The sequence below is a fragment of the Lycium ferocissimum genome, chromosome 3 (assembly GCF_029784015.1).
Source record: "Lycium ferocissimum isolate CSIRO_LF1 chromosome 3, AGI_CSIRO_Lferr_CH_V1, whole genome shotgun sequence".
Lineage (NCBI taxonomy): Eukaryota > Viridiplantae > Streptophyta > Magnoliopsida > Solanales > Solanaceae > Lycium > Lycium ferocissimum.
In genome coordinates this window covers 23,183,828-23,211,079 of record NC_081344.1, presented here as the reverse complement: position 1 = coordinate 23,211,079, position 27,252 = coordinate 23,183,828, and the positions used below count along the sequence as shown (strand labels likewise).

Here is a 27,252-nt window from a genome sequence, read left to right as displayed (position 1 = left end):
TGCGGCAAAGTGGCGAATGGAACAAACACATATGCTATATGAAAGCCCGTCTTTGACAAAAAATAGTACCACACTTTTCTTTTTAGTATATCTTAAAAGGAATGATAGTATATTTTTATGTTTAGAAATCATTTAACTTAAAACTTCTCCTGTTACTTTTAATAAAATGATTTAAATTCACACAAATATCTATGACTTGTTTTAAACCACAAGTTTCAAAGATCTTTCCTTTCTTTTTTAAACTTTGTGCCCTGTCAAACTATGTCACATAAATTAGGATAGAGAGAGTACCTTTTAGTAATATAATTATGGAATTTTTATTATAGAAAGTATTATAATTCAATTAATTGAAAATATCAATAAATTATTTTACTTAGTCCGCTTCTCCTATTTATGACTTTTCTAGTTTGGTTCTCCAATTAAAAGATTTGAAATACACCTTCTCCTATGGAGTTTCATGTCATCATCTATTTCTACTCAACAACACTGAAAAGCGCTTTCATGTGTTAGCATATGTTGTAGTCTTAAATTTTTAAGTATAGACCAACTTCATCATTTTAAGAAAATATGTGTATACGTTTCTTGACCGTTTATATTTCATCTTCTCGATGTTATTCCTCATTATTTGTGTGAGACGTATGTGTTAAATCTTTTGGTTTTATGACTTCTTTAGCGGTTTTTGTGTTCAATTTAAATTGTTATTTCTTTTTTCATGAATTTCTCTTCTTTAAATTTTCTGTAAGCGTACTTTTACCATTTTCTGAACTTATTATCATTATTTAAATGTCCTTTTTTTTTTCAATTGTCTCCTAATTATTCACGTGGATCCCACCTTAATTTTTTTTTTTTAATTCTACTATTGTAGAAGAGTGGGCCCCACCTTAAATTTTTTTATTTTATTTTTACTATATTAGAAGAGTGGATGGACGATGATCCAACTCACTCTTCTAATATAGTAGATATCATCTACAGATTACTAGATGCAATTGGCCCGTGCCAACTATTCATTGTTTTTGCTTATTAACGTAATCCTTGTTACACTGTTTGTTTTAATTTGATTAATCTATTTAAAAATAATAATATATTTTTATATTTGATAACAATTAAATTTAAAACAATTTTAAAAAATCACTAAATGCTAAAAGTAGAAAATACCCTTAAAAATAAATTAATTGCCAAGAAGTAGACATGTTGCACATGAGCTACTTCTGGATTCTTCTATATAGTAGAAATTTTGTATGCAAATTGATATTCTTTCCATAACTTTTTTTAGTTAATGTTAAAGTAAATACTATTTCGGAAAACATAGACTACTAAGAAATTAAAGTTTGATACTTTGAAGTCAACTTTGATAATATCTATCCTAATATATTCGGTGTTTATTGGGTATCAAAGATTTAAGGAATATTTTCCCCAAATAAACATAGATTTGAGATAAAGAGTTCTATTTATTAAGAAAAATATTGTTTCATATAGTATATATTTTTTTGAAAGAATTTGGGAATAAAAATAAAAATTATTTTTCTCCAACTTTCTAATATTTTTTGTGAATGGAATGAAATTATTACAATGCTGGACTTGAACTTTTTTAATAACATCATTTGCTATTAACAGACAACAACAATGAGAAGAAACGCATTTTAACGTTTTCTTATTTGTTAATACTTTTGATTAAGCTCTTCTGGAAAGTACTTCAAGAACGTTTTTATAAGTCAAAAAAAGTTGAATAATTTCATCCTCCATCATTTATTTGAATTTCATCCTCCGTCAAAATTAATTTATTCCCAAACGTTTGTTATTGCATTATATTTTGATGTTTTGTTTTACTATTGTGTGTATTTTATAAGTAAGATTAGTTTCTTCTTAATTGTATAATCAAAATATTTCATAAAAGAGGCACATATGAACGTTCGATTTAGTTAATAAAGCCAGTGAAATTAATTACTAAAATGATAAAGCTTTTTTGAATATTTAAGAAAATATGCCACAATATATTACTTCCTTCGTCACAATTTATATGGTAGTGTTTGACTGGACACGGAGTTTTAAAAAATAAAGAAATACTTTTAAAATGGGAAAAGTGTTCAAAACACACTTAAACTATGGCCAAAGTTGCCATAACACACCTAAACTTTGCGGGGGTCCTATGACCCCCTGACTTATTTTTTGTGTATTATCTATGCTTTCAAATGGACAAAGTCACCCAAACTCATTTGAGTGTATGCACGCGCTCCACTACGAAATTTGATATTTAGCGACCACTTTTTAACGAAGGGAGATAAATCCGGTCGTTATAAGTGCACTTATAGTGACCAAATTTTTTTCAAGTTATTAGAGCTAATTTTTCTTTCAATTATCGTGCCTTTTGCTTCGTGCCTTTTGTGTTGAGTTTGTGGGCCGTTCAAGAATTTGTGCCTTTTTGCTTTCCTTTGTGTTGAGTTTAAAAGATTTAATTATTCTTCAATTGGGTATTTTTTCCAAAATTTCAAACCCAAAAAAACTCCATTGTAACGACCAAATCAAACGGGTCTTTTTCGATATTATATAGGATTTGTGACATTGTCGACATTGAAAACATGATTAATCATAGTGGATTAAGATAGTAGAACCGATGTAAACAAAAACTCCATTAGGGACGTCGAGTTTCAACTTGAAGCTTTCGGATCCGGGTCTTCAAATTCCGGATTTGATGAATAAAATTCTTGGTTGCCGATTGTTTGAAGTTCGAACTCGAAGCTTAGAAGACGTACGGAACGTGAAGAAGAACCGAACGACTCCATAGACGCCATGAACAAAGCTTGAAGCTTCGAACTCGAATTTTCGGTTGCCGCAAATGAGCTTCATTTCGAGTGGGTGATATATCAAAAGAACCGAAACGTCGAGAGGAATTCGAATATGAAATTTGGTGATGTTTGGTTGAGATTTAAAGTGCATTAGGATCAAATTTCAGTTCAGTTCTCTATGAAGAAGATGAACAGTAATTTGCTGACCAGATTTTGCCAAAGTTTCCATAACACACCTGAACTTTGCGGGGGTCCTATGACCCCCCTGGACTTATTTTTTATGTATTATTTACACTTTTATATGGAATCTTACGCGCTCAAAGAGAGTAGATACAATCGCTTGTACACGTCACCATATAAAAGCGTACAAAATACACAAAAAATAAGTACAGGGGGGAACAGACCTCCTGCAAAGTCGTCAGTGTGTTATGGCAACTTTGGCCATAGTTTGAGTGTGTTTTGAACCCTTTTCCCTTTTAAAATTTGTGATCTAGAATAAGTTATAAAAATTTATGTGGTTGTAAATCATTTCATTAAGGATGAAATGGAACGTTTGAAGTTAAATTGTTACGAAATATAGAAAGATGCCAATTTTTTTAATTAACTAAAAAAAAAGTGTCATATAAATTGAACCAAAAGAGTATATAAAATACCCAACTAAATATAAAAAGTGTATATTCATGCCATTGACTATAGAAGTATTAAAGAGTTTATAGATGAAATGAAGAAGTGAAATTATGTGAGCATAAAGAAAAGAGTGAAAAGTAAAAGTGTAAAAAGTGACATGTGGTTAGCTGATAATTATTACATGCTATTTGAAATGACATCATTTGTAGTACCGTACATATGTAAATGAGCATAGCAAAATATATTGAAGATACAAATGAAAGAGATTGAATGAGAACTGGGGCCCATGAAAGAATCAAAGGAAATGTTTTAATGTTGGCTGTGAAATTACAATACTACCCTTGATCGACGAAGCTGATTCTCAAACCCATGCTTCTATAATAGTAGAAAAGTATTATCCTTTTAGTTGCATACTGATGATTGAATACACATACAAATTTAAAGAAGTGTTGGCCGGTTAAATATGAGTTTAAGATATGACTAAATAGATTTGATTGCCTTAACTTTTGTATTCTTCACTTCATATCTAGCAAATGTATGATTCACGAAGCAGTTCTAATAGTGATTTTGATAATTCACTCTTTTGTGTGTGTGTGTGTGTTTTTTTTTTTGGGGGGGGGGGGGGGGGTAAGTTATGGCCCATGTGGCATATTTGGTTTAATAAATTATTAAAAATAAAAGCTAATTTCTAATTGGATAAAGAAGCAGAAGTTAATCTTAGTTATAACTCTTTGCTACCCACTTTGATGGAAAGTGTATTAATGAGTAAACTGTTCCTCTCTCTGCCTTTCTTAAATGAAGAATAGTGTATTTTCATCTATTCTATTCTGAACAAAAGAGTAAAGAAAATGGGGAGTGAAGCAAAATCAAAACACTTTTACTTGAGAAGTCAAGAGAACCACTATGTATTCGGGTACGTTTTCTTGATCAAAATTAGTATTAGTGTTTACGCGTTTTATATGAAAATCATACAGTTTCATGATCTTGAATAATTGATAGGATTTCATGTTAGATTATTTACATTTTATAGTTTATTACTCCCTCCGTCCCAAAATAAGTGTTAATTTAGCTCATTTCACGGCCATTAAGAAAAATAATAAATATAAGATATAGTTTACTAAGTTACCCTTTTTTTTATTAGATATTTCTTGAGAATTGAACACTATTAAGAAGAATACCAAAAATACATTTTTGTCTTAAATTGTCAAAGCAACACTTATTTTGAGACGGAAGGAGTATTAATCATGAAAATCCTAACACGTGGTATCAAATCCATCTTTTGGAACTAGTGATCTTCCATTAAAGATTAAAGTTTTCTTTTAATTTGTGAACCTTATTTAAGTAAATTAGGGATATGCAATTACTGTTAGTACTAAAAACATCATCCCATAATTCATGTGAAAGAGCCAAAGAAAGCAGTTATTTTCCATAACATCATTCCAAAATTCATGAACTCTTTTACATGAATTTTCTTTATTGTAAGTGTTATATCCCGTTTTTGTACGTCGGGACATTTCAAGCTAACCATGAAAAGTGAAGGACAAGACTACTCCGGGATGTGAGGTTGAGATTTTTGACCTTCGATTTTATTTTAAGGTATAGGTTGCGTGTGATTTTATTGGAATAGAATATTAAGGAAAATTTGGGGTTAAAAGTGAATTATGGAAAGTTATTAATTTTTTTAAGAAAATGGCCATGTTGGCCGTGGGAGGTGGTGTGGGTCCCACCCTTGGTTGGCCAAATTTGACTAGTCAAAGCGCATGAAGGGTGCGTGTGATCACTTTCTGATTGTAGGGACTAGAAATGACAAAAATTAATTCTTGAGGGGGCCTAGGTGGCCGGCCAAGAGGTGTGGGCCATAGGGCACATGTGCAAATTTTATGTCGACTTAAAAGATGACAACTTAAGTCATCTTCATCATTTTCATCTCCTGACATTTCAGAAACTTGGAGGAAAAACTAGAAGGGCCGTTCGGCCAAGGTGGAGGAAAAATGAAGATCACAAATCTTCATCAAAAAATTTATTTCTTCTAGGTTTTCCACTCATTGGAAGGTCTTAAACAACATGGAGTAATTGTTAGAGTTAAAGCAAACCATTTATTCTTGCAATTCTCAACCCAAGCCATGTTGAAGAATTAAGTGAAGAAGGTAAGTTTTAATCCTCTTTTCATATGTGGTGGATGGTTTATATGTGTTGTGGTGTGTGGAAATGGATGAAATCCATGAAATCCATGAAATCATGCATGTTGAGGTGTTGGCCGTGTGTATGTAGTGGTGTGTAGGAATGATGAATTAATTGTAGTGAGCATGCTTGTGTGTTGTTGTAGTGTGTAGAAATGAATGAAGTTCATGAAAATATGGATGATGTGTGTGGCCGTAACGGGTCAAGGTGGGACAAGATGAACTAATTTTATTTAGTGTTTTAGTTGATGATTGTTGTGGATTATATGATGAAAATGAATGTTTAATGATCCAAGTTGAAATGGTAACCATGTGGGCTGATTTGGATGTTAATGCGATTTTAATGCAGTCTATTGTAATTATGAAAATGAAGTTGGTAACATGTAGATTGTTGGTGTAGTATATGAATTTGGAAAAAAAAAGAAATGTGTTGTCGTTGTTCTTATGGAATTTGAGAGGTTTCGGGTGATGTTGCCCATTGGTTGGATTGCTTGTGTGAATTGTTTAAAGTGTTCATGAATATTGTTTGGAAGGTTTCGGATTAGTATTTGAATGTATAAGCATTGGTGTTGGCTTGATCATATGTAGTTAATTTGAATATAAATGGAATGTTGTCGAATTATGTAGAAAAGAGTTATTGACGTTAGAATGCATTATGAATTGATTGTTGATGTTGTTGGTATGGTTGTTGGGATTGTTGTTGAAGATTTGGCCGAGTTGAATTCTGGGGTTGTTGAATTTACGGGGAAATGCTGCCCAAATTTGTAGATAAAGTGCTAGCCTAGAATGGAATTAGGAGTGCCTATGGCTAATGTTTGGTATCTAATGATGTTGTTGTAGATTTGGGAAGCCAAGACTTAAATTTGGATTAGCTTAGGAAGCGGACAAGGTATGTAAAGCTAACCTTTCTTTCTTTTGGCATGTCCTAATTATAAATAGGCTATGACATGAGTCTCGGGTAACTACATTCGTAAATCAGATCCGCTTGACTACGATCCTTATTCACTCCTTAATGTTGGCAATTTTAACATGGACAAATTATGGTTCTTAAGTCTTCGTATGATTGGACTACCAATGTTGTATAAAGAATGTTGTTTTTTAAAAGATTCTGTAACTACGAACGACCGTAACTTTCATAGATGAGCTTGGATAGCTTCGAAACGTTCGTGGGAGATTCTATAAGGAATAAGGTCTCCAACTTACGTAGATGGACCCGGATCGGTTTGATACTCGTCCGTGGGCCCTGAGACTTTCCTTTGTGTAATGCTAACGACCTTGGGGGCGGGATTCGGTGTGACTATTGTCTTAACTCTGCGAGCGTCGATCACTTACTTCTACTATCGAGTTTGTAATGACGATTATGCCCCTAGTTTCCATAAGCTATTTCATATGGTTGATGCGTATCTATGAGTCCTAATGTCCTATTTGATACATTTCGACGACACTCGGAAGAAACTTGATTTGACTATCGACTTGGTTTTAAAATGATGGTTCACTTTGATTATTCTATCGAGTCTTTGAAAATGTTTTAAATGCGTATAGTTGTCACGACTGCCGTGCATATGGTTGTTACCTCTTTCACCGAGTCCCGGTCGGTTATGTATCGTGCGCACCGTGTTATTTTCCGGTGTGATGCTGTGTTACGGTTCACCGAGCTCCTCGCTAGAGGCTTAGGGTTCTTTTATATTTGGCGTTATCCCGTGTTATGGCGTTATGGTGTCTTGACATGTGTTATGGGGATATGTCGAAGTTACGGAGATATGAAAACCTTTTGGTGTGATCTTTGTGTTATGGCGCCGCAACGACGGGCGAGCGACCTATATCTAAGACCCATAATGACGCAGAGTTTTTATGAGTAAGCATTTTTATATTATCAGACTCTCTTTTGATTATGATCCTCGTTTACTATATTCCATGCTTGCTATACGTATTCGCATCTCTTGACCCCGCTTCTTCGGCCGTAGTTTCCGGCCGCGCGGTAGGCCGTATACTTATTTGGTGATCCACCGACTTAAGATTCTTTGTTAAATTTGTCTTGGAGCGCTCTCCTTGTTCCGAGGCCTATACTTTGAAATCCGTATTCTCGTTATCGTATACGTGCGTATGTTTATTCACGGCACGGCGGGGCCCGTCCCGTCATATGATTTTGTCATTACTCTGTAGGTCCGTAGACATACATGTGTGGGTATGGGTAGTCAGCATTTCCGCCCGGGTCATCGTGGTGATTTGTGTTTTGGACGCCCGTATTTTGATAGCCTCTCACGTTTATACGTGATACCATTTGCGTTTGTCGAGACGATATGTATATATGTATTTGTGACATATTTCGGGACGGTTCACTTCTTTGTACGTATAAGATCTCGAAATTATACCTATGGTCCGATACCGACTTTTGCATATGTCCAACGTCCGTACGCCGATTATGGTTAATCGGGCTCAGTATGGGTGTGATGGCACTAGTCACATTTCCACGGGGTTGGTCGGACAAGAGCTAATTGTTTTCCATAGCACGCCAAGACATCTTCCTTTCCTTTTCTTTCGATGTAGATATGATGCAGGTTTGTGATCAGGAGTTCATGAAACAGGTCCCCGCAAGTATGTAACAAGTGTAAGTATTTCGGGGTGGGGTCAACTTTATATTAGTATATGAGTTTATGTTTAGTCATCACAATTTCCTACTGTCAGAAAAGGTCATCGCTATTTTCTAGTTAGGCAATACATAGAGTATATTAGTGGAGTGTAATTTCTATGACTCACTGAACAAATAGAAGAAATTCAAAAATAGTAACAACATTTAATAAGAAATTGAGTGAGAAATAATTTTGGAAGGCACAAATAGCACATTCTGATGAGTGATTTTATTAGCTGAGATTTGCCCCGACATGATTGTGGTAGAAACAATGTAAGATGCTTCATCTCTCAGAAAGACATTAGGTAAAAGATTCAAAGCTAAAACACTATTTTATATGTTAGCTTACACTTGCACTTTTCGAAGGGACGTTTGTGAAACTTTATATAGAAATAATGCCACCAATACCAACAAGTCGTTGTAGTATAGTGGTAAGTATTCCCGCTCATGTACGGTGACCCGGTTCGATCTGTAACGAACGTTGTTTTTTTTTCTTTTTTCAAATCATTGCCACTTGTACCGGAGAATGGCCACTGCCATCTTCTAAAAGGATGATGTAAATATGACAATATTATTTAGCTCCAACGCTTGTTGGAACAAAAAGAACATAGGATTCAAAGAAATGAAAAAAAGACGTAAAGTGCTAGTAAAAGCAATCAGAAGCAGTAGTATTAAGTGCCTTGAGTATTCAACATTAAGCATCGATAGAGTTCAATATAGATTTCAGTTGGACAATGAACCAAAAAAATATGCAAACAAGTCTTGATTAACCCATGCTGATCACTAATTGTTCTACAATGAGGAATGAAATGGTCAATAATTGGAGAAAATGGTTAAGTTTTTGTAGGAAGCCAATTTAAGACAGAATACCTGATCATATCTTTCTTCAGTGGACCTATAATGTTGTTTTTGTATACCTTTGAGTAGCCATGATCTGCAGTAAAACACCATAAAATATAAGAAGTCAGAACTCAGAAGTTCATGATGAGGAAAAGAAAAAAAAAAAAAAAGCAAGTTCAATAGTAATTGATAGATCACTTGATATCCTTGCACTCCAAAAGAAAATTTATTGCTAATTGCTATGACTCTTCAGTAATCTCATTTACTATTATTCTAATCCCATGTATATATTACATTTTTAATCAGAAAAATAAGGTCAAAAGCCCAAAAAAACCCAAAAAAAAATGAGAAAAAAGATAAATACTGTTGGCCTTAGAGGGTGTCACATCACTTAATTGTCAATGCTTAGCTTCACTATAATAGATATATAGATTAGCTGGGCATCTGCATAAAAAAGGCCGAGCCTAGTTTAAGTTGTTACCTTTATGGGTAGATCTTTAGTGGATCTTTTTGTATTGGCGAATGATTTTACCTAATGTTATTAACCAGGAGATTCATTTCAAAGTTGATTAGGCAATGATTGGTAAATGTTGAATTTCACAGTTTCTTGCTAGCTGAAACTGATGTATATGCGAATTGGACTGTATGAAATTCTACATATTGATTCCCATGAGACATAATATATACACAGTTATTAGGTTCATTCTATCATCTACAGAACAAGTATATCCTTTCGATAGCGTACTCACGACTAAATATGCAGGTTTAAAGAAGGGTTGGTTAAATATGAGTATAATATAAGACTGAAAAAACTCAAATGCCTTTTTTTTTTCTAAGTTGTATTCTTCACCTCGTCTAAGGCAAATGTATGATACTCAAAGCAGTTTCTATTTGTGGTCTGTTTTTTCTCTCCACATATTCACCATTTTGTGGAGATGTCTACCTGCTAAATTCAGGTAATGTAATTGATCAAATCATTTTTCACATCCTCATCTTTAAGTTCTCGCTAACCTTTGCATTGAATAATGATTGAGAATTTGGGAGACAAAAAGGTATGATAACAGCTAAAGGAATGGAAATATTAAAACAGATTATTTAATGGATCAAATCATGGAAGATCCTATCAAAGGGAATGGTGTATCTTGCACTTACTTTTCGCTTAGTGACAGAAAATCAGATTTAACATATCCTCTGGTAACAAGTTCTAAATATGTCATTGTCAATAACAAGCTGAAGTCACATAAATAAAGACACAGAAAATTATGTGAAGTCATCAGGTTGACTTGCATATGCACAACCCAAGTCAACAGAAAACAACAGAGAGAAAATAAACCAATTTAGAATTTGTATAGTTGGAGAGTAAAGACTAAAGAAGAGAAACAAAAGAATAGCCGGCCTCCTCCATCCCATGCATAAAGAAAAGAAGCGAAACATCAACTTCGTTTGTACTTTAAAACTTCTAAAGTAAGACCTCATTAGACAAAATGGTGATGCTATCTTAATCTTTCAAAAATCAAAAGTTATTGACTTTAGTTGCTCATTCCTGCTTGTCTTTGCTTCATATTTCTCTGCGAGTGCCGGCGAATATTATTTCTATAAATGTGACACATCATTCAATTTCATAACTGCATTTTATAACAATCCTCACTATGAAAATATCACTCTTGCTACAGCTTTCTTTCATCACCGTGCTGGTGGTGTTTCTGATTAGTTCTAATACTTCTCCAGTGTATGGCCATTGTTTGGGCGATCAAAAGGCCTTGTTGCTTAAACTCAAGAGAGGCCTTACATTCAATTCTTCTATGTCAACCAAAGGCGGTCAGATGGGATCAAAACACCGACTGTTGCCAGTGGCCAGGTGTAGTTGTGATCAGGAAGGTCATGTCCTTGTTTTGGAACTTGACAACGAAACAATTTCCAGTGGACTTAAGAATCCAACCAGTCGATTTGATCTTCAGTATCTTGAGAAGCTAAAGTTGGCTTATAATTATTTAAACTCTGTTCAAATACCAACAGAAGTTTATAAGCTTACAAACTTAACGTACCTGAATTTATCATATGCTAGTTTTGATGGGCAGATTCCAATGGAATAGTCAAGATTTGACAAAATTAATGTTTCTTGATCTTTCTAGAACCATGTTAAAGCTTGAGATCACAGATCTGAAGACACTGGTCGAGAACCTAGCAAATATTAGAGAACTTCATCTTGATGGTGTGAACATTTCATTGAAGGGGATTGAGTGGTGCTCAACTTTATCTTCATCTCTTCCTCGGTTGAGAGTGTTAAGCATTACATATTGCGGAATTTCAGGCCCTTTTGATCCCGTCCTCTTAAATCTTCGTTTCCTTTCAGTCATTCTTCTTGATGGCAACAACTTGTCCACTATAGTTCCTGAATTTCTAGCAAATTTTACAAAATTGACAACTTTGAGTCCTCGATGAAAGTCGACTTGAGAGGTGAGTTTCCCTAGTAAAATCTTTTGGATACCAACTGCAGGGCTTGATTTATATGACAGTAGCTTACCATTTCGCGATTTTACCGATTTTTAAACGGAAGAAGTGGTTCGTTAAGGAGTTAGTCTTGGGCTGCAATTTCATCGATTCCTTTACGATTCAATTGCTAACCTCACAACCTTAACGAGATTCAACACTTAAGTTCATATGATTTGGTGATTTTATTATCGACATTGAGAAAATCTAACCGAGTTATCGTATCTAGAATTTTCATCCAATAGCTTTACTGGCTCAATCCCACTGTTACACAAGGCGAAGAAGTTCTATTACATTGACCTTTCTCATAACAACCTAATAGGTCCATTTATTCTACTCAACTTGGAGGCCTTTCGGACGCGGGTATACGAACTTGGAAGACAATTCTACGGTCTGGAGCCCTTCTGAAATAGTTGTTTTTAGTTCCGTCGTGGGGTACTTGACTTAGGAAATAATCAACTTTAGTGGAGAAGTCTATGAATTTGCTAATGCATCCTCCTCTTTTTTGCATAAACTTTATTTAAGCAGTAACCATCTTTAAATAGGACTAGTCCCAGGTCTATCTTTGAACTCGAAAAACTTTAGGTACTACTTTTTTTCCAGCTGAATTACTAGTGGAACCATTAATCTTGAAGTGATGAAGGGACTTCCTATGCTAACCACCCTAGACCTTTCTTACAACAATTTGAGAATTAGTACTGGGGGTGTGTTCAGTATTTCTTTCCCCGATTGAGCGAATTGAGGTTGGCATATTTTGATTGTGGGATCTTAAAAACTGGTGTTGTGGATGCTTCAGAATACATGCAGTTCATGATACTACGGGGAGAAGTACTTTGGATTTGGGTATTGGGACAGTTATCACAGATCTTTCTTGCAATTTCCTGAGAGTCTGCGAAACCTTTATTACATATCTGATTATTGAAGGGTGAGGTGACTTACCACTGGGATGAAAAGCGATGTGCCATTCTACCTACTTCTCTTTCTTTTGATTTGCCAATAATAAATTTATGGGATCAATATATTTCCATACATGATCGGATCGACTTTAATTTCTTGATATGTCAAACAATGCCATAAACAACGAACTACCTCCGTATCTAACTATTTCAACGACTGTCTTAGTGTTGAATCTAGGAAAACGACTAAGTGGCATTATTAACCGATACATTTTTCGTCGACTGAGTTTGAGAACTCTAGACCTCAGCAGCAATACCTTAGAAGGAAAGTTTCCAAGATCCCTGGAAAGATGCGCATTTCTAGAGGTTTTGGACATTAGAAGCAACAAGATTAGAGATACATTCCCTTGCATGTTGAAAAAATTATCCAGTTTGCACGTCCTAGTCCTAAGGTCGAACAAGTTCTATGGAGATGTCCAGTGTCATATAGCTAATCAAACATGGTCGAGGCTTCAAATTGTAGATATTGCTTACAATAATTTCGGGGGGCTTGCTACCACGATCTTCTCGGTACGGGAAGGCATGATGAATAGTAGTAATCAAGATCCACGGCCCCAGTAGTTGCAAGTTGAATTCAACGGCTATGGCATGTACTGTTGAAATAGAGTGACTTTAACTCTTAAAGGTCGGGTGATGGAGATTGTGAATATTTTTGAAGCTTTTACATGCATGAATTTCTCTTTAACAACTTTCGAAAGAGATGCAGAGTGTTAGGAGATCTGATAAAGCTTTACCTTCTCGACTTATCCGCGTAATGCGTTGACGGAAGAATACGAGAGGCCCTTGGAGGTACAGGTTCCAGCTTGGAGCCTTGAATCTTTCGATTAACCAATTAAGTGGCGAGAATGGGAGCGAGGCTTGCAGTCTCCATCCCTTTATTTCTTGAACCTTTTTTAATCGGCTTTACGATAGGATTAAGGTAACCAACGGAACGTTCTCGGTTGATTCATTTGAAGACACGAAGTCATGTGATTTTCGTTAAAGAAAGCATAACGACTTTTAAAGCGGCGGATTATCACAATTACTGTGACCCGATACGAACATGATGAGTGAAATTGATGGGAAATATATAAGTTTTGCCTTGGGATCTTCGTGGGTTTTGGCATCATAACACGGATGCTGCATGTAGGAATGCAATGAGCTTGTTGATAGACTTCTATCCAGAATTTTGGGTCAGCACAAAAAGAGTGGAAGAAATAAAAACCAGAGGAGGTCAAGGTTATGAAGTGTAAAATTGGCAGTAGAATAAAAAGAGCGATGAATTTTATTGATTGTAGACTGAGTATATATAGATCCTATACAACTTCTACAGCAAGGATATAAACTAAGAGAAGGATAAGACTTATCTAAGTATAAACTAAATATCCGGAGTAAGTTACAACAGAGAGTCCTAACTGGTAGGAACTACTAAGTCTAACAGAGAGTCCTAACTGGTAGGAACTACTAAATCTATAATTTAAAACCGTGAATCAGATATTATCCTTTATTACGCTTCCGCAAGTTGGTGGTGTCAACAACACCCAACTTGAAAATTACGGACAAAGAGGCTTTGGGAAGTGGTTTGTGTGAGTATGTCGGCCACTTGATCAGCTGAGTGAAGGTGGTGAACTTCAATATTCTTGTTCTGGACTTGTTCACGAACAAAGTGGAAATCAATGGCTACATGCTTCATCCTGCTATGGAAAACCGGATTGGCACAAATGTAAGTGGTACTTATGTTGTTGCAGAAAACTTGCGGAATTCCCTTAAGTGAAAGACGAAGTTCACGAAGAAGATTTGTGAGCCAGTTCGTTTGCACGCAAATAGCAGCAGCCACAGCTCTATACTCGTCTTCTGTAGAGGAACGAGATATTGAGCGTTGTTTCTTTGAGGACCAGGAAATTGGTGTGTTTCCTAGGCTAATAATATAGCCAGAGGTAGAAGTGCGATCATCGGGATCACCAGCCCAATCCGAGTCAGAATAAACAACCAGACGAGAATCTGGAGCTTTGGCAATCCGTATTCCATATTGACAGGTGTGACGAAGATAGTGAAGTAATCGCTTGACTACTTTCCAATGAGATTGACGTGGATTATGCATAAATTGACAAAGCTTGCTAACTGTGAAGGCAATATCAGGACGTGTAAAGGATAAGTAGTGCAACTTTCCAATTACCCGCCGATAAAGAGTACCATTAGCAGGAGGATCATTCACCGAAGCTGCCAAAATGGTAGTTGAAGTCATAGGTGTGGGAATGGACTTTCTTGCCCTGTGCCAACCTCATCTAAAAGATCCATAATATACTTTTGCTGGGACAAAACAAGATCATCAGTAGAAGAGATAACCTCAATTCCTAAAAAATATTGGAGCTGTCCTAGGTCTTTTAAGGAGAAACGATTGGCAAGACCATCTATTATATGACGAACCCCGAGAATCTGATTTCCAGTGATGATTATATCATCCACATAGATAAGAATATAAACAGTAAACCCAAAGTTATGAAACAAAAATAAAGAGGAATCAGATTGAGACTTGACAAACCCAACAATTAGCAAATAATTTTTTAGCTCAGTGTACCAAGCTCGGGGTGCTTGTTTCAAGCCATAGATCACTTTGTTCAACTTACAGACATGGGTGGAGAGACTTCGATCTTCAAATCCTGGTGGTTGCCTCATGTAAACTTCTTCCTCAAGACGTCCTTGTAAGAAGGCATTATTGACATCAATCTGATGGATTGGCCAATTGTTTTGTGTCGCAATTGTAAGCACCAACCGAATAGCTACTGGTTTGACTACCGGGCTGAAGGTGGAATGGTAGTCTAAGCCTGGACACTGGGTAAATCCCTTTGCAACAAGCCGAGCTTTATACCTGTCAATAGAACCGTCAGGTTTATGTTTAATACGAAACAACCACTTGCACTCAACCACATTCATCGAAGGAGCAATTGGAACCAAATCCCATGTCCGATTCTTAACAAGAGCATCATATTTAGCTTGCATGGCCTCTCTCTAGTGAGGGTGCGAATACGCTTGTTTGTATGTACGTGGAACAAAGGACGAGGAGAGTTAGACACTAACACTAAACTGTTTAGGTTTGAGGCTATTTGTTTTGGAGCGTGTGACCATAGGATGAGTTGAAGTGGTTTCCGTAGGTGAAGGAACAAATGGAGTCGAAGCAAGTGTGGGCTGGGAAGGGTTATCGTTGGGTGAGTGAGAAGGTAGGCTGGGGGGCGGCATAGCAGAAGGAAGTGGCATCGATGAGGTGCTTGGTTGTTGTCGATTTCTGTGTTGATAGGTGATTAGTGGTCTGGATGACGGTGGGGGCTGAGTGTTACCGTGTGTTGGTGCAGTTGAGGAGAAGATAAATTTTGAGAATTACTTGATGTAACGGAGACGCCTTCTGATGTGTTAGACGTTGAGTTGGGCAATGGAGAGTGCACGAGCAAAGCATCTGGGAGTTGATGAAAAGAATCGGAACTGGACGGTTTATTATTTACAGGTTGAACATCAGAACAAATTTCCCAAGCAATATTATCGCTTTGTTTGATTTTTAGATTGGAAAAAATATTCTGAAAAGGATAGGTGTCTTCCAAAAACCGAACATCCCTTGATAAATACATTTTATTTTTGACGGGATCAAAACATTGGTGGCAGTAAAATTTATTAGAAAATCCTAAATATACACAGGGACTGGAACGTGGCTCTAATTTATTTGTGCCATATGGTTTGAGCCAGGGGTAACATAAACAACCAAATACTCTAAGGGATTCATACTGTGGATCCTCTTGAAATAAAGTTTCATAGGGACATTTATTTTGTAAATTTGGAGTGGTAAGACGGTTTATAAGGTAGACTGCTTGGTGACAAGCAAAACTCCAAAAAAGTGAGGGCAAGGAGGCCTGGTGCAACAAGGTTTTGGCAGTCTCAATCACATGCCTATGTCGGCGGTCAACTAATGCCACTCTTTGGGGTGTGTATGGTGGTGTCACTAAGTGTTCAATGCCATGGGTTTTGAGATACGAGGATAAACCTTGAAACTCACCACCACCGTCAGTGTAGAGAGACAAAATTTTTGTTTGAAACCGTCGCTCAAGTAAGGGATGTAAAGCTTGAAAGACATCCGGGACTTCTTTTTTTGATTTTAAAGTGAACAACCACATGTATTTCGAGTACTGGTCAACAAATAAGGCATAATATCTCTTGTTATCAATTGACAAAATAGGAGAGGGTCCCCATAAATCACTATAAATAATTTGCAATGGTCATTGACTTTGTAATGAATTTTCAGAAAAAGGTAACCTGTGCATTTTATTAGAATAACACGAATTACAAACGGAAGTGGTTCTAGAATGTGAAACTGGAATAGAAAACTGATGCAAAATCATGTTTAGAATACGACTATTAGGATGTCCTAAACGCCGATGCCACAGGTCTAGAGGAACAACAACATTGCATTGAGGTGAATGATGTGCACTGCCCGACGGCCACTCATATAGCCCATCTCTATTCTGCCCGCGAAGCAGAGGCGCCTCTGTAGTCAGATCCTTCACAAAATAATAAAAAGGAAAAAATTCAATGGAGGCATGGTTATCTCGGCAAAATTTGGAAACAGAAATAAGATTATTTTTTATAGCATGAGAACATAAGGTATTGAGAAGCTTAAATTGCTGATTTGATGCATTTATATTAGTGTTACCGGTATGAGATATTGGGATGGTGTTACCATTTCCCATTGCTATCTCCTCTAGACCGTGGTAGTCGTGCACATCAGTAAAGTTTATAGCATTTGAGGCCATATGATGAGTGGCTCCACTGTCAACGATCCAAGGAGCTTATTGAGTTGAAAAGCGAGCAGCATAGTTTGCCTGGGCTTGTAGGTAATTGTGTGATTGAGATCTGCAGACTTTGGCAGAATGACCAGGACCGTCACACAACTGGCACTTTAAAGTGTTGTCATAGCGCTGCTGTTGGTTGTATTTTCCAGTGCGCCATGGTTGGGCATGCCATGGTTGGTTGGTGTTGGGAGAATTTGCACTTGGACGCCTGTTAGAGTTGTTTCCTTAGCGAGGTTGTGTGTTCGTTTTCTGTGCAACAACAGCAGTAATTGGTGTTGATAGTGGCTTCTTTGCTTCTTCATGCTTTATGAAAAGTTCATGATCCAGCAACTTTTCATAAAGTTCTGGATAAGAGACAGTAGAATCTCTTGCATGGATAGCAGCAGAAATTTCACAGAATTCTGGTCCAAGTCCAGTGAGAAATTTGACAATCAATTCGTCATTAGTCACCGGAGCTCCAGCAGTGGCAAGTTCATCACAGAGAGATCGAACTTGGTGTAGATAATCAACGATAGGAAGGGTTTCTTTGGAGAGACGAGCCAGGCGATCGCGCAGACTAAAAATTCTTGTTTGTGATTTGTTGGCATATGCAGTGTGCAAAGCATCCCAAGCAGCCTTGGGAGTGGCTGTAGCGACAATTGTAGCAGCAAGCGTTGGATCAACTGAGCCCAAGATAGCATTTTGAATTAGCTGATCTTGGCGATACCATGAAACAAATTCAGGATTTTCGACGTCTTGATTATTTTGAGCCACTGTGCGATTAGGGGCAGAGCGAGAACCATCGAGATGGCCATAAAGGTTGTGACCATGCATAAGCATGGAGACTTGAGCTGTCCAAAGGGAAAAGTTGTGGCTACCAATTAATTTGATTGGTAATTGGGTGACGAGGATTAAAATGAATAATTTTTGTGTTGGCATACGGATTGCTTACGGTGATGTTTTGGGCCATTACGATGGGAAGGGTAGGAGGGCTTATCGGGGGAAAAAAATACTCGTGAGAGTTGATTGGCTCTTGATACCATATGAAGTGTAAAAGCGGCGATGAGAATAAAAGAGCGATGAATTTTATTGATTGTAGGTGAGTATATATAGATCCTATACAACTTCTACGGAAGGAGATAAACTAAGAGAAGGATAAGACTTATCTAAGTATAACCTAAATATCGGAGATGAGTTACTGAGAGTCCTAGCGGTAGGAACTACTAAGTCTAACAGAGAGTCCTAACTGGTAGGAACTACTAAATCTATAATTTAAAACTATGAATCAGTTATTATCCTTTATTAAAGGTAAATTGAGATTTGTTGTAGAACAAAAGCCAGTAAAGTTGTTGCAATATGAGTATATGACTATAAGCTTTGAAGTTTAATGTTTTACATTATGTTTTATTGGCGTGTGGTTAGTGTTTGAATAGGTGTTTTATTTTTGGAATAATTACTTGCATAGCTACTTCTAACAGGTAATTATTGATAATAATTATTTTTTAATTTATTTATATTTAGTAGCTACAGTGATTTTATAAATTACTATTTGTAGCTATACCAAAATATATCATGCTTCTATGGCTGGAGTGGTTATTGGGTGTGGCTCTGCCCCTACCCGCCCAACCACATTACTTGAAAACACTATCAAATACATGCGAATACACAAAACGTAGCTACGAATGGTAATTGCGAAAAGGTAGATACGAATGGTAAGAAGGGACAATAAGGTAGTTATTTATGTAAGTCTACCTTTATTTTTTTTGTATTTTATACACACCTTTAATTGACGCCGAAAACTTGGATAACTAAAGCAATAATAGACTAGCGCCAAAAACTTGTTCGTCCCAAATGCACACACAAGTATACGTGGTCGCCAAGTAATATAGTGACTTGTAAAAGATATCGTACCCACAGTGACTTATGATCAACGATTCAACGAGAATTCACTATTACTACTAATTATGCAAGTATGAAAGTAGAAAGTTTTATTGTTTATAAACTAATGCGAAAAGTAAATAACTAACTATCTTGCTAACAATTTGTCCGGAACGTTTGTTTAAGACTTGAGTTTATCACAGAGAGATGAGTATTCAAGGCTCGTGGTTGGTTCACAATCTTATTGAGTCATTCAAGTATCTCACCCCAGCAGTTCTCTTCGTGATTGTTAATTAACCGGATTATTAATCTCATAGTATTCTCCCGAGCTACTACTTGCCAATTCAAAACAGTTCGCCGCCTATATTACTATGGAATTGACCTGTTAAGAATGCAATTCGTCCACGGTATTTAATTGCATGCGGCGACTAAGTATATTCCTATCCTAGCCGCAAATCCTAGCCCAATTGTAGGGATAATCAGATGACACTCTCTTTATTTCTTCTCTAATCTAATAACGCCTTTCCCAAGCACGTGTATTAAATAGTAAATAGAACTCGACCATTTGCGCATGCAATCAAACAATTAAGAACAGAAGTACAGAAACAACCGTATATCAATAAACTACTAAGATGAAAATACTTGTCAAACGTCAATATTCATGGTTACACCACAAACCCAGAATTATAGAGTAACTACTCATAATCGGATTACAACCAAGAGTTTTCATGTTCAATCTAAGGAAAGAAGAATTAAAAAAGGTAAAAGAGATAACCCTACGAAATAAGCCTTACTCCTTGTTCTCTATGAAATAAAACGGCCGAGCCCTTCAAAAATGACCTAAGGTTCTATTTATAGTGTTGAGAAATAAACCTCCAAGGCCCGTCCAAAACAGATTAGGACTTGTAAAATCTTCCCGTTGGCACTCCTAGCTCGTTGAGCGAGCCTCGGAACAAGGTGTGACCTATCCTTGGCCTTCGCTCAGCGAGGTCAAGGGGCTGTTTTTCACTTAGAAAATATCTTGATCCTCTCCTTTTGGTCACACCGCCTCGCTGAGCGAGGTGCATGGTGCGAGTTGGCCTCGCTATGGCCTTAGCTTGGCAAGGTCCTGGCTCCAATTTTACACTTAGGCAAATTTTTGCCAAGCTTCCTCTTTTGGTCCCCCAAGCTCGCTGAGCGAGCAACATATCACAATGAGGCCTCGCTTTGAACTTAGCTCAGCGAGGTCCTCTTGCCATTTCTTCCTTAGCCAAACTTCGCATGCAATTCCATTTTTTCCAAATCACCACGTTTTCCTCGTAAAGTACCTAAATGCAACAAACACACACATATTAGTTCGTAATGCAAGATTAATCATTAGTTAGGTGTATTTAGCTTAATTCGTTCTCTAAACAAGGTAAAACGCGGCGTTTAGGCGTATACATACACCTAACATCAATACATACCTTTAATTTAAGACAATCAGATTCAAAAGTCTTTTGTACATCTTAAACTTCATGCCTTGTGGTTAGTTTTTTATTGGCCCTTGGAATATACTCAAACGCCTTAGTTTTGTGTTCCTTGCCTCATCTCTGGCAAATGTATGATTTCTCAAAGCAGTTCTAATAGTGGTTCCAAAAATTCACTCTTTTGTGTGTGTGTGTGTGTTTTTTTCGCCGCATTATTCACAAGTTTTTGGACATGTGAACCTGCTTATATTTTAGGTAATTTAATTAAGCAAATCATTTTGCACTCATCCTCATCTTTGAATTCTCACTCACACCTTGCGCTGATCAGTGCACAGGATAGGTTTCCAGTTAATGGCTGAAATACTCAGAACTTCGGCTCCTTCTAAATGTGATGATTGAGATGGAACATTAAAATAGAAAATTTAGAGAACCGCAAATCATGAAATATTTATAAAAAGGATTAGTGTACAAACCAAAGTGGATTTAAGGAGATTTACAGAAGATACAACAACTCTATTCAACTTGAGACAATGAACGACTAGAAGTATGTATCTAAAATATACAAATCATATCCAGTAAACCAATAGATATATGTGTTTCAAGGTGCCCAATGAAATGCTGATGCAGAAATGTATACTTACAGGCTATGGCCTTTTTTTGGAAAGAGAATTTGAGTCCTACACCTTAGTCTTGGTAAGTGACCCTGCCCAACTGACCTTATAACATGTTATTAAATTAATTTCCTCTAGCTCCATTGACAAAACCAGTTTGTGTTGTTTCTGTTGGAGAAGTTGATCCATGCCAACCATGTCATGCGGGATCACATGTCTCTCCATCTCCCCAAAGATCATAGGCTTCGTGTCCATGAACCGCGGCATCTCCAATCATTATCTGCTCATCCGCCATTCTTAATGGGATGAACAATCTTATTGCAAGGAGGATTAGCATTGTTGCAACTATGTTCCCATCGATGATGAACAAAGCTGCAACTATTTGCTTAAGGAAAAGAATTCCACCACCTCCACCATAAAATGTACGCCTTCTGTTGCTGCCTGGAAGAACAATGCTACAAAGAGTTGGTTCTTCCAGAAGACCAGTTAATAAACCACCTAGAAGTCCGGCCACAGCATGTGTGTGGAACACAGCCTAGTGTACCATCCACCTGTTATTATACAACAAGGAAGTTATCAAAATAGATACACTTACTGCATACAGAAGAAGTAAACTATCATGTTATCTAAAAGACAACTATAGGTGACCATCCATAACAAATGAGATTTAGTAACTTGAAAAGTAAGACAGTTAACCTGCTATAACGCAGATTGAGTTACATTGATACTGTAAAAGTCTTTACCCTGTAGTGGATATGAGCTAACTCCTATTATTATTAGGAACGAGTAAGTAAAGAATCCGTTTTCAGCTTAATTGAAGTCGTCAAAGGGGTGTGATAGAATCTTCAGTAAGGGAATGTAGATTATTTTAAGTTATAGCACATGATTATTTTATATGTGTTTGTCCATAAACTTTTATCACTAAACTGTGATTAATTAACATTGTTTCTTTACCTCATTTTAATCACTTAAACATGATAATTAAGTTTATATGATTTGATATATATATCGGTAGTGACAAGTATTTTCCAAAGTTTGAAATAGACTTAAGCATTGGACTAGCAAGTACACAAAGTGGGGTGCAACGAGTGCTCTTATATGATAAGAAGATGGACCCCAAAAAGTTAGCTCACGAGGTGAGGATTGCCGAAACCGTATAACAAGACTAAGCTACCAATGTAGGACTCAACATTATACTAGAGATTTTGTTTGTGTAGGATAACAACAATATAAAGGCAAGTTGTTCAAACTTTTAGTGCTTACCTACTTTTCTCCTTCATTCGAGTACGACATGGTAAGAGCCGTAGGGACAGGGGAAGGTTGGATAGCAACTTATTTTGACATGCAGACTATTCGATTTCAACAACCATGAAGACAATGCCAATACTCTATAGGACAAGTAGTCTTTACAAAATGGAATAATACTAAAGTACCAATTTCGTACCTTCGGTAGAAAAGTGGACTTTCTGTGGAGGATCATCGTCGAGAACAATGGAATGCTCCCTGAAATCATTCCCATTACTATGGCTGCCCAAGCTTGCATGCACCACTCATACATCTTTATAAACAATAACAGTAAAGGATATCATGTAAGGACTGACAGGATACATGGATATCGTTCATCATGCTTGAATGAAAAATCTGACAGGATCAGTCTCTCTCTTTTTAGAATTGAGCCATTAAATAGAAGAGTCTGTCGATGCTAAAACTCACCAGTTAACAATATAAGCACTGAATTGGTATTAAGATTACAAATACAAGATTGTACATGGAGGAAATTTTTGAATTGCAGATCCATGTTTATTAACAAATGTTCTAGACTAGTTAGTCACTTTATCCTCCAACTTAATTAGTAACATGTAGGAGATTTCATTTTGGAGGCCAAAGACAGAATGTCAGGATCTTGTTCAAACTCAACCATGATTTCTTCCTTCAAACTCACCCAAGCTTCTATTCCATCACCATTTTTGGTGTCAATCAGACTAATTACTTCAAAAGCTCTACTTATACCACTCAACCAAATTGGTTTTCCCCAACCAAAATCAGCCTCATACCAAGAAAATTTGCACCAACTTGTAAAGGGGCAAGCATTTTTCTCACTGCTGACAAGCTTGCCAACTATCTCTTTGTGATTTTTGATGAACAAATCGGAGATTTCATCGATGCTTGCCTTTCCAACGTTCACGGTTGTATCCCTTATTGCATTTGTCATGAGCTTCACATAGTCATGCAACTCTGTTCCATTCTTGTCCGCCTGAAAAAGTGCAATCCCACTCATCCAAAAGTTGCCTAAACTTTGTTGTGTTATTGGTAAAACAGTTCTCTCCCTTAAGTTTATTGTTGGGCACAAGGAGAAGTTCTTCAAATAGCCATTCTTGGCTATATAAGCACCAGTTAGTGCCTTCCATAAAAGAGATATGACTGTCACCACTCGCGTTGGTTCAATGGTAGCATCCTTTAAAAATATTCTCTTTCTGAGTGTCTCTATAGCCTGAGCATCAAACACGAACCTTCTCGTGATAATCTTCGATAATTTGCTCCGTGGGGGAAGCTGTTTGGATGATACTCTAGTCGGAAAAAGTGAAGCCAAATCACCAAAACTACTCGAGCAAGACATTTCCACCACCCCTGATTTGCTAATGCAAGCCCATTCATTGATGAATTTTTCCAATGTAAAAGCATCTGCCACCAGGTGTGAACATTGTATTCCCATTACTAGGCCACCACACGAAAACATAGTCACTTGGATCGCCAACATTGGACTTGTCGCCAACAATGTTGATGGTGGAACATCCCATGCCATGAATTTATTCAAAAGCTCAATCTCGGGTCCATGATGCAGAAATTCACCAAGATCTTTCTCGACTTGAGCTTCTATGAACTCGACTCCTTGATCATTACAATTGATCGAGAGGTCATTGTTCGAGAACCTCCCTACCATCGGGTAGTAGTGATTTAAGGTCTTGGACAATGATTCTTCCAAGAGAATGAACTTTTCATTTCTTTTGGAGGCTGCATTTTCCTCTGCGTTGGACGAGTAGTAGAAAACAATGGAGACATATAATGGAGGAGCGAGCTGATCGAACAGCGATAACTTGAGGTTCTGAAGATGAAGTGGGGTTGGTTTGGATGGTTTTATTAATTTTCTTGCAAGAACTTGAACCTCCATAGTTGGCAGAGGAATCAGCTTATAAATGTCGAAATTGTTCTACTGATTTATAGGCTCTCTTAATCAAGTAAATGAGATCCACAGAGAAGATACTACTATTGAGTTAAAAAAGAAAATGATTGTCATTTAAGAAATGTGAAGCTCTCTTAAAATCGAAGTTAAATTTCTCAACAAAATTAACAATAAGAGCGTGGATAAAAAAAAATAAAAAATAAAATATATATATATATATATATATATATACGTGTATATATATATATATATATTGCAAGTGGTTAATTAGCAGTGTCTAGTGCAAGGCTTTCATTTTGTCAACTGCTTCACCAAGCCTGGTTGACATGACAGAGTCAATTTAATGATATTTTCTCTGTCCCAAATAACGTGGCATAGTTGGAATTTCGATATTCAAACTTTTAAAGTTTGACCGTGAATTCGAACATTGAAGCTTTAAATTTTTTGAAATAAAATTTGTATATTTGGAAAATACGTAAAAAATACTACAAATCACAATAATTAACAACTTAAAATATTTAAAAGATATATAAAAGATCAGTCAGAGAAAAATTTGAATGACCCTCGAAATCACTCAGATCATTCTACTTGATTTCTGAATCATTCGATCGTGCCGTTTCGTGCAATCCATAAAGCACCATCCAAGACCAAGAAGACTTGCTTGTAGTTTTTTCTTTAACAATAGACTTGCTTGTAGTTGACCTTCTCTTTTAAAGTGTTGATAAATTAAATAATATGGATTAAAATAATTACAATGGGCTGTTTCATACTAAAATATAAGTTATAAATTATAGGAGAAGTTAACGAACTCAGATCCAAGAAACAAGTAAGCGGGAAACACTATGAGGATTTACGCTATATATACTGAAACTATAATAATATTTTGCGCCATTTGTATAATTTATCTGTGATAACAATTTATTTATCATTTATTTTAAATTACCAATCAAGGGTAATTTTTCGTCATTTTTATCATTCAATGTTGACTTGACACACCTCTTAAAAAGTAGCAATTAATAAAATGATAGGTTTATTATACCGCCCTTTGGAAATGCATTGGGAAATGATTATAGGAGTAGTTAATAATAAATGTAAATTAGGAACTAAGTGACAAATTCTATCTTGATTTTTCAAACTAGACAAGTAAAATTGAATATTTATTTTTAATATAATTGACAAGTAAATAGGTGGACGGAGGCACTATTAAATTGAGTTATTTGCAATGCAAAAAATTGCACGGTTTACCCTTCAAATGAGCTGATCTTTAATTTTTGTCCTTCAAACTGGCTGGTTTTAACTTTTGGCCTTCCTTTCATTAATGAATCTTTTCTGACCAAAATGCCCTCCAACCTAAAAATACAATTTCATTTTTTCTTCACCCTTACCCGCATTGGTTATCTACTATTTTATTTTCTGCTCGATTTTCTTTGTTGCTTCTCTCGTCAGGTGATGTTGAATTTGTTATGTGCAGTTCTCTGCTTCATTTTTTCATTTTTCAACCATGGCTTAATTCTTCTCCTCTCGGTAACTATTTCATTCTTTTCCTCCAAATTAAGTTGTCAAGTGTGCTTCAATTTTTGGTGTCTCTGTTGTTTTTTGTCTTCTTCTTTGGAAATTAGCTATTTTTAATATTTTTGTATTTAAGAAGGAATATATTATTTTGATGTGTTTCTTGCTTTATTAGTTGCTTATCAAATAGTCATTTTGAATTCTGGGTGTCAAACTTGGTAGTTTTCATCTGTGCTTATTTGACCATTGGAATACTGGTGATATTTTGAACTTATAATTTTTTCTACATTTTAGTGTTTTTTGGTTAAGAAATAAGTGCTTTTTTCTATCGTTTTAATGAATAATACTCCTTCCGTCCCAATTTAAGTATCTTACTCTCCTTTTTTATTTCTCCCGAAAAGAGACTATATTTCTATTTTAAGCAAGTTGACAATTTAAAAACCTATACTAGTAATTGTTTTATTGATTAATACTCCCTCCGTCCCAATTTAAGTATCTTACTCTCCTCTTTGGTATGTCCCGGAAAAAGAGTCTTATTAGGCAAAACTAGTTAATTTTTAAATAAAAAAAGAAATTGAATAGTAATCATAATTGGGCAAACCTCGTATATAACGGGAAGTTTTGCCTTCAAGCATAACTAGTTGAATTATAAAAATAAATTGAATAATCATCAAGCTACGTTTGTTATTGGGCAAAACTTGTAAGTGTAAATAATGGGAAGTTTTGCCCCAAGGCAAAACTAGTTGAATTTATATATAAAAAAATAAATTGAATAATCATTAAGCTAAATTTGTCTTATTGGGCAAAACTTGTACATTTTTTTGCGCGAATTTCCCTTCAAATGCGTTGGTCTTTAATATTTTCCCCTCAAATTGCTGGTCTTTAATTTTTGCCTTTCGCTTAAAAAAGTGGCCAAAATACCCCGAGGTTGTGGGTTCAAACTCCGGCTCAGTAAAACATAAACAATTTCGCAAGACAAGGTTTCGCGAAAGTTAGTTATGATATAGTTCCAAGTTAGGCCTTATAAGGCATAACTTCTTTAGTTCTAAGTTGTCACGACCCGAATTAGAGGGTCATGACTGGCACCCGGGTGCCTACTCAACCGAGCGCCACGTACTCAACTTCCCTTTTATCATTAGACTGATCCTGGGCCTTTCAAGTGTTACACCCCGTAAGAGTCCGTGCTACTTGAATTAATACAAGAATGAATGAGTTAAGAAAGTTCAAGGAAAGTTAATTGAGTTAGTAAGAGTATCGTTATATATATGGTTGCCTTAAATATCCCGAGGTGACATGGTAACCTAAAGGATTTGAAATCGTATTATGA

General features: G+C 36.2%; 2 protein-coding genes across 2 annotated transcripts; both read right to left on the bottom strand.

Moving 5' to 3' along the window:
• Window positions 1–21,434: 21,434 nt before the first annotated feature.
• LOC132048788 (ammonium transporter 3 member 2-like) lies at window positions 21,435–22,793 on the bottom strand. The gene is made up of 2 exons (XM_059439471.1): window positions 22,680–22,793; window positions 21,435–21,770 (listed from the first exon to the last, which is right to left on the bottom strand). Exons 1-2 carry the CDS (start codon window positions 22,791–22,793, stop codon window positions 21,435–21,437), a joined length of 450 nt encoding a protein of 149 aa, XP_059295454.1.
• Window positions 22,372–24,539, bottom strand: LOC132051046 (acetyl-CoA-benzylalcohol acetyltransferase-like). The gene has a single exon (XM_059442352.1). The coding sequence runs from the start codon at window positions 24,402–24,404 to the stop codon at window positions 23,085–23,087; it is 1,320 nt and encodes a 439-aa protein (XP_059298335.1). The 5' UTR covers window positions 24,405–24,539; the 3' UTR covers window positions 22,372–23,084.
• Between the last annotated feature and the right edge of the window lie 2,713 nt (window positions 24,540–27,252).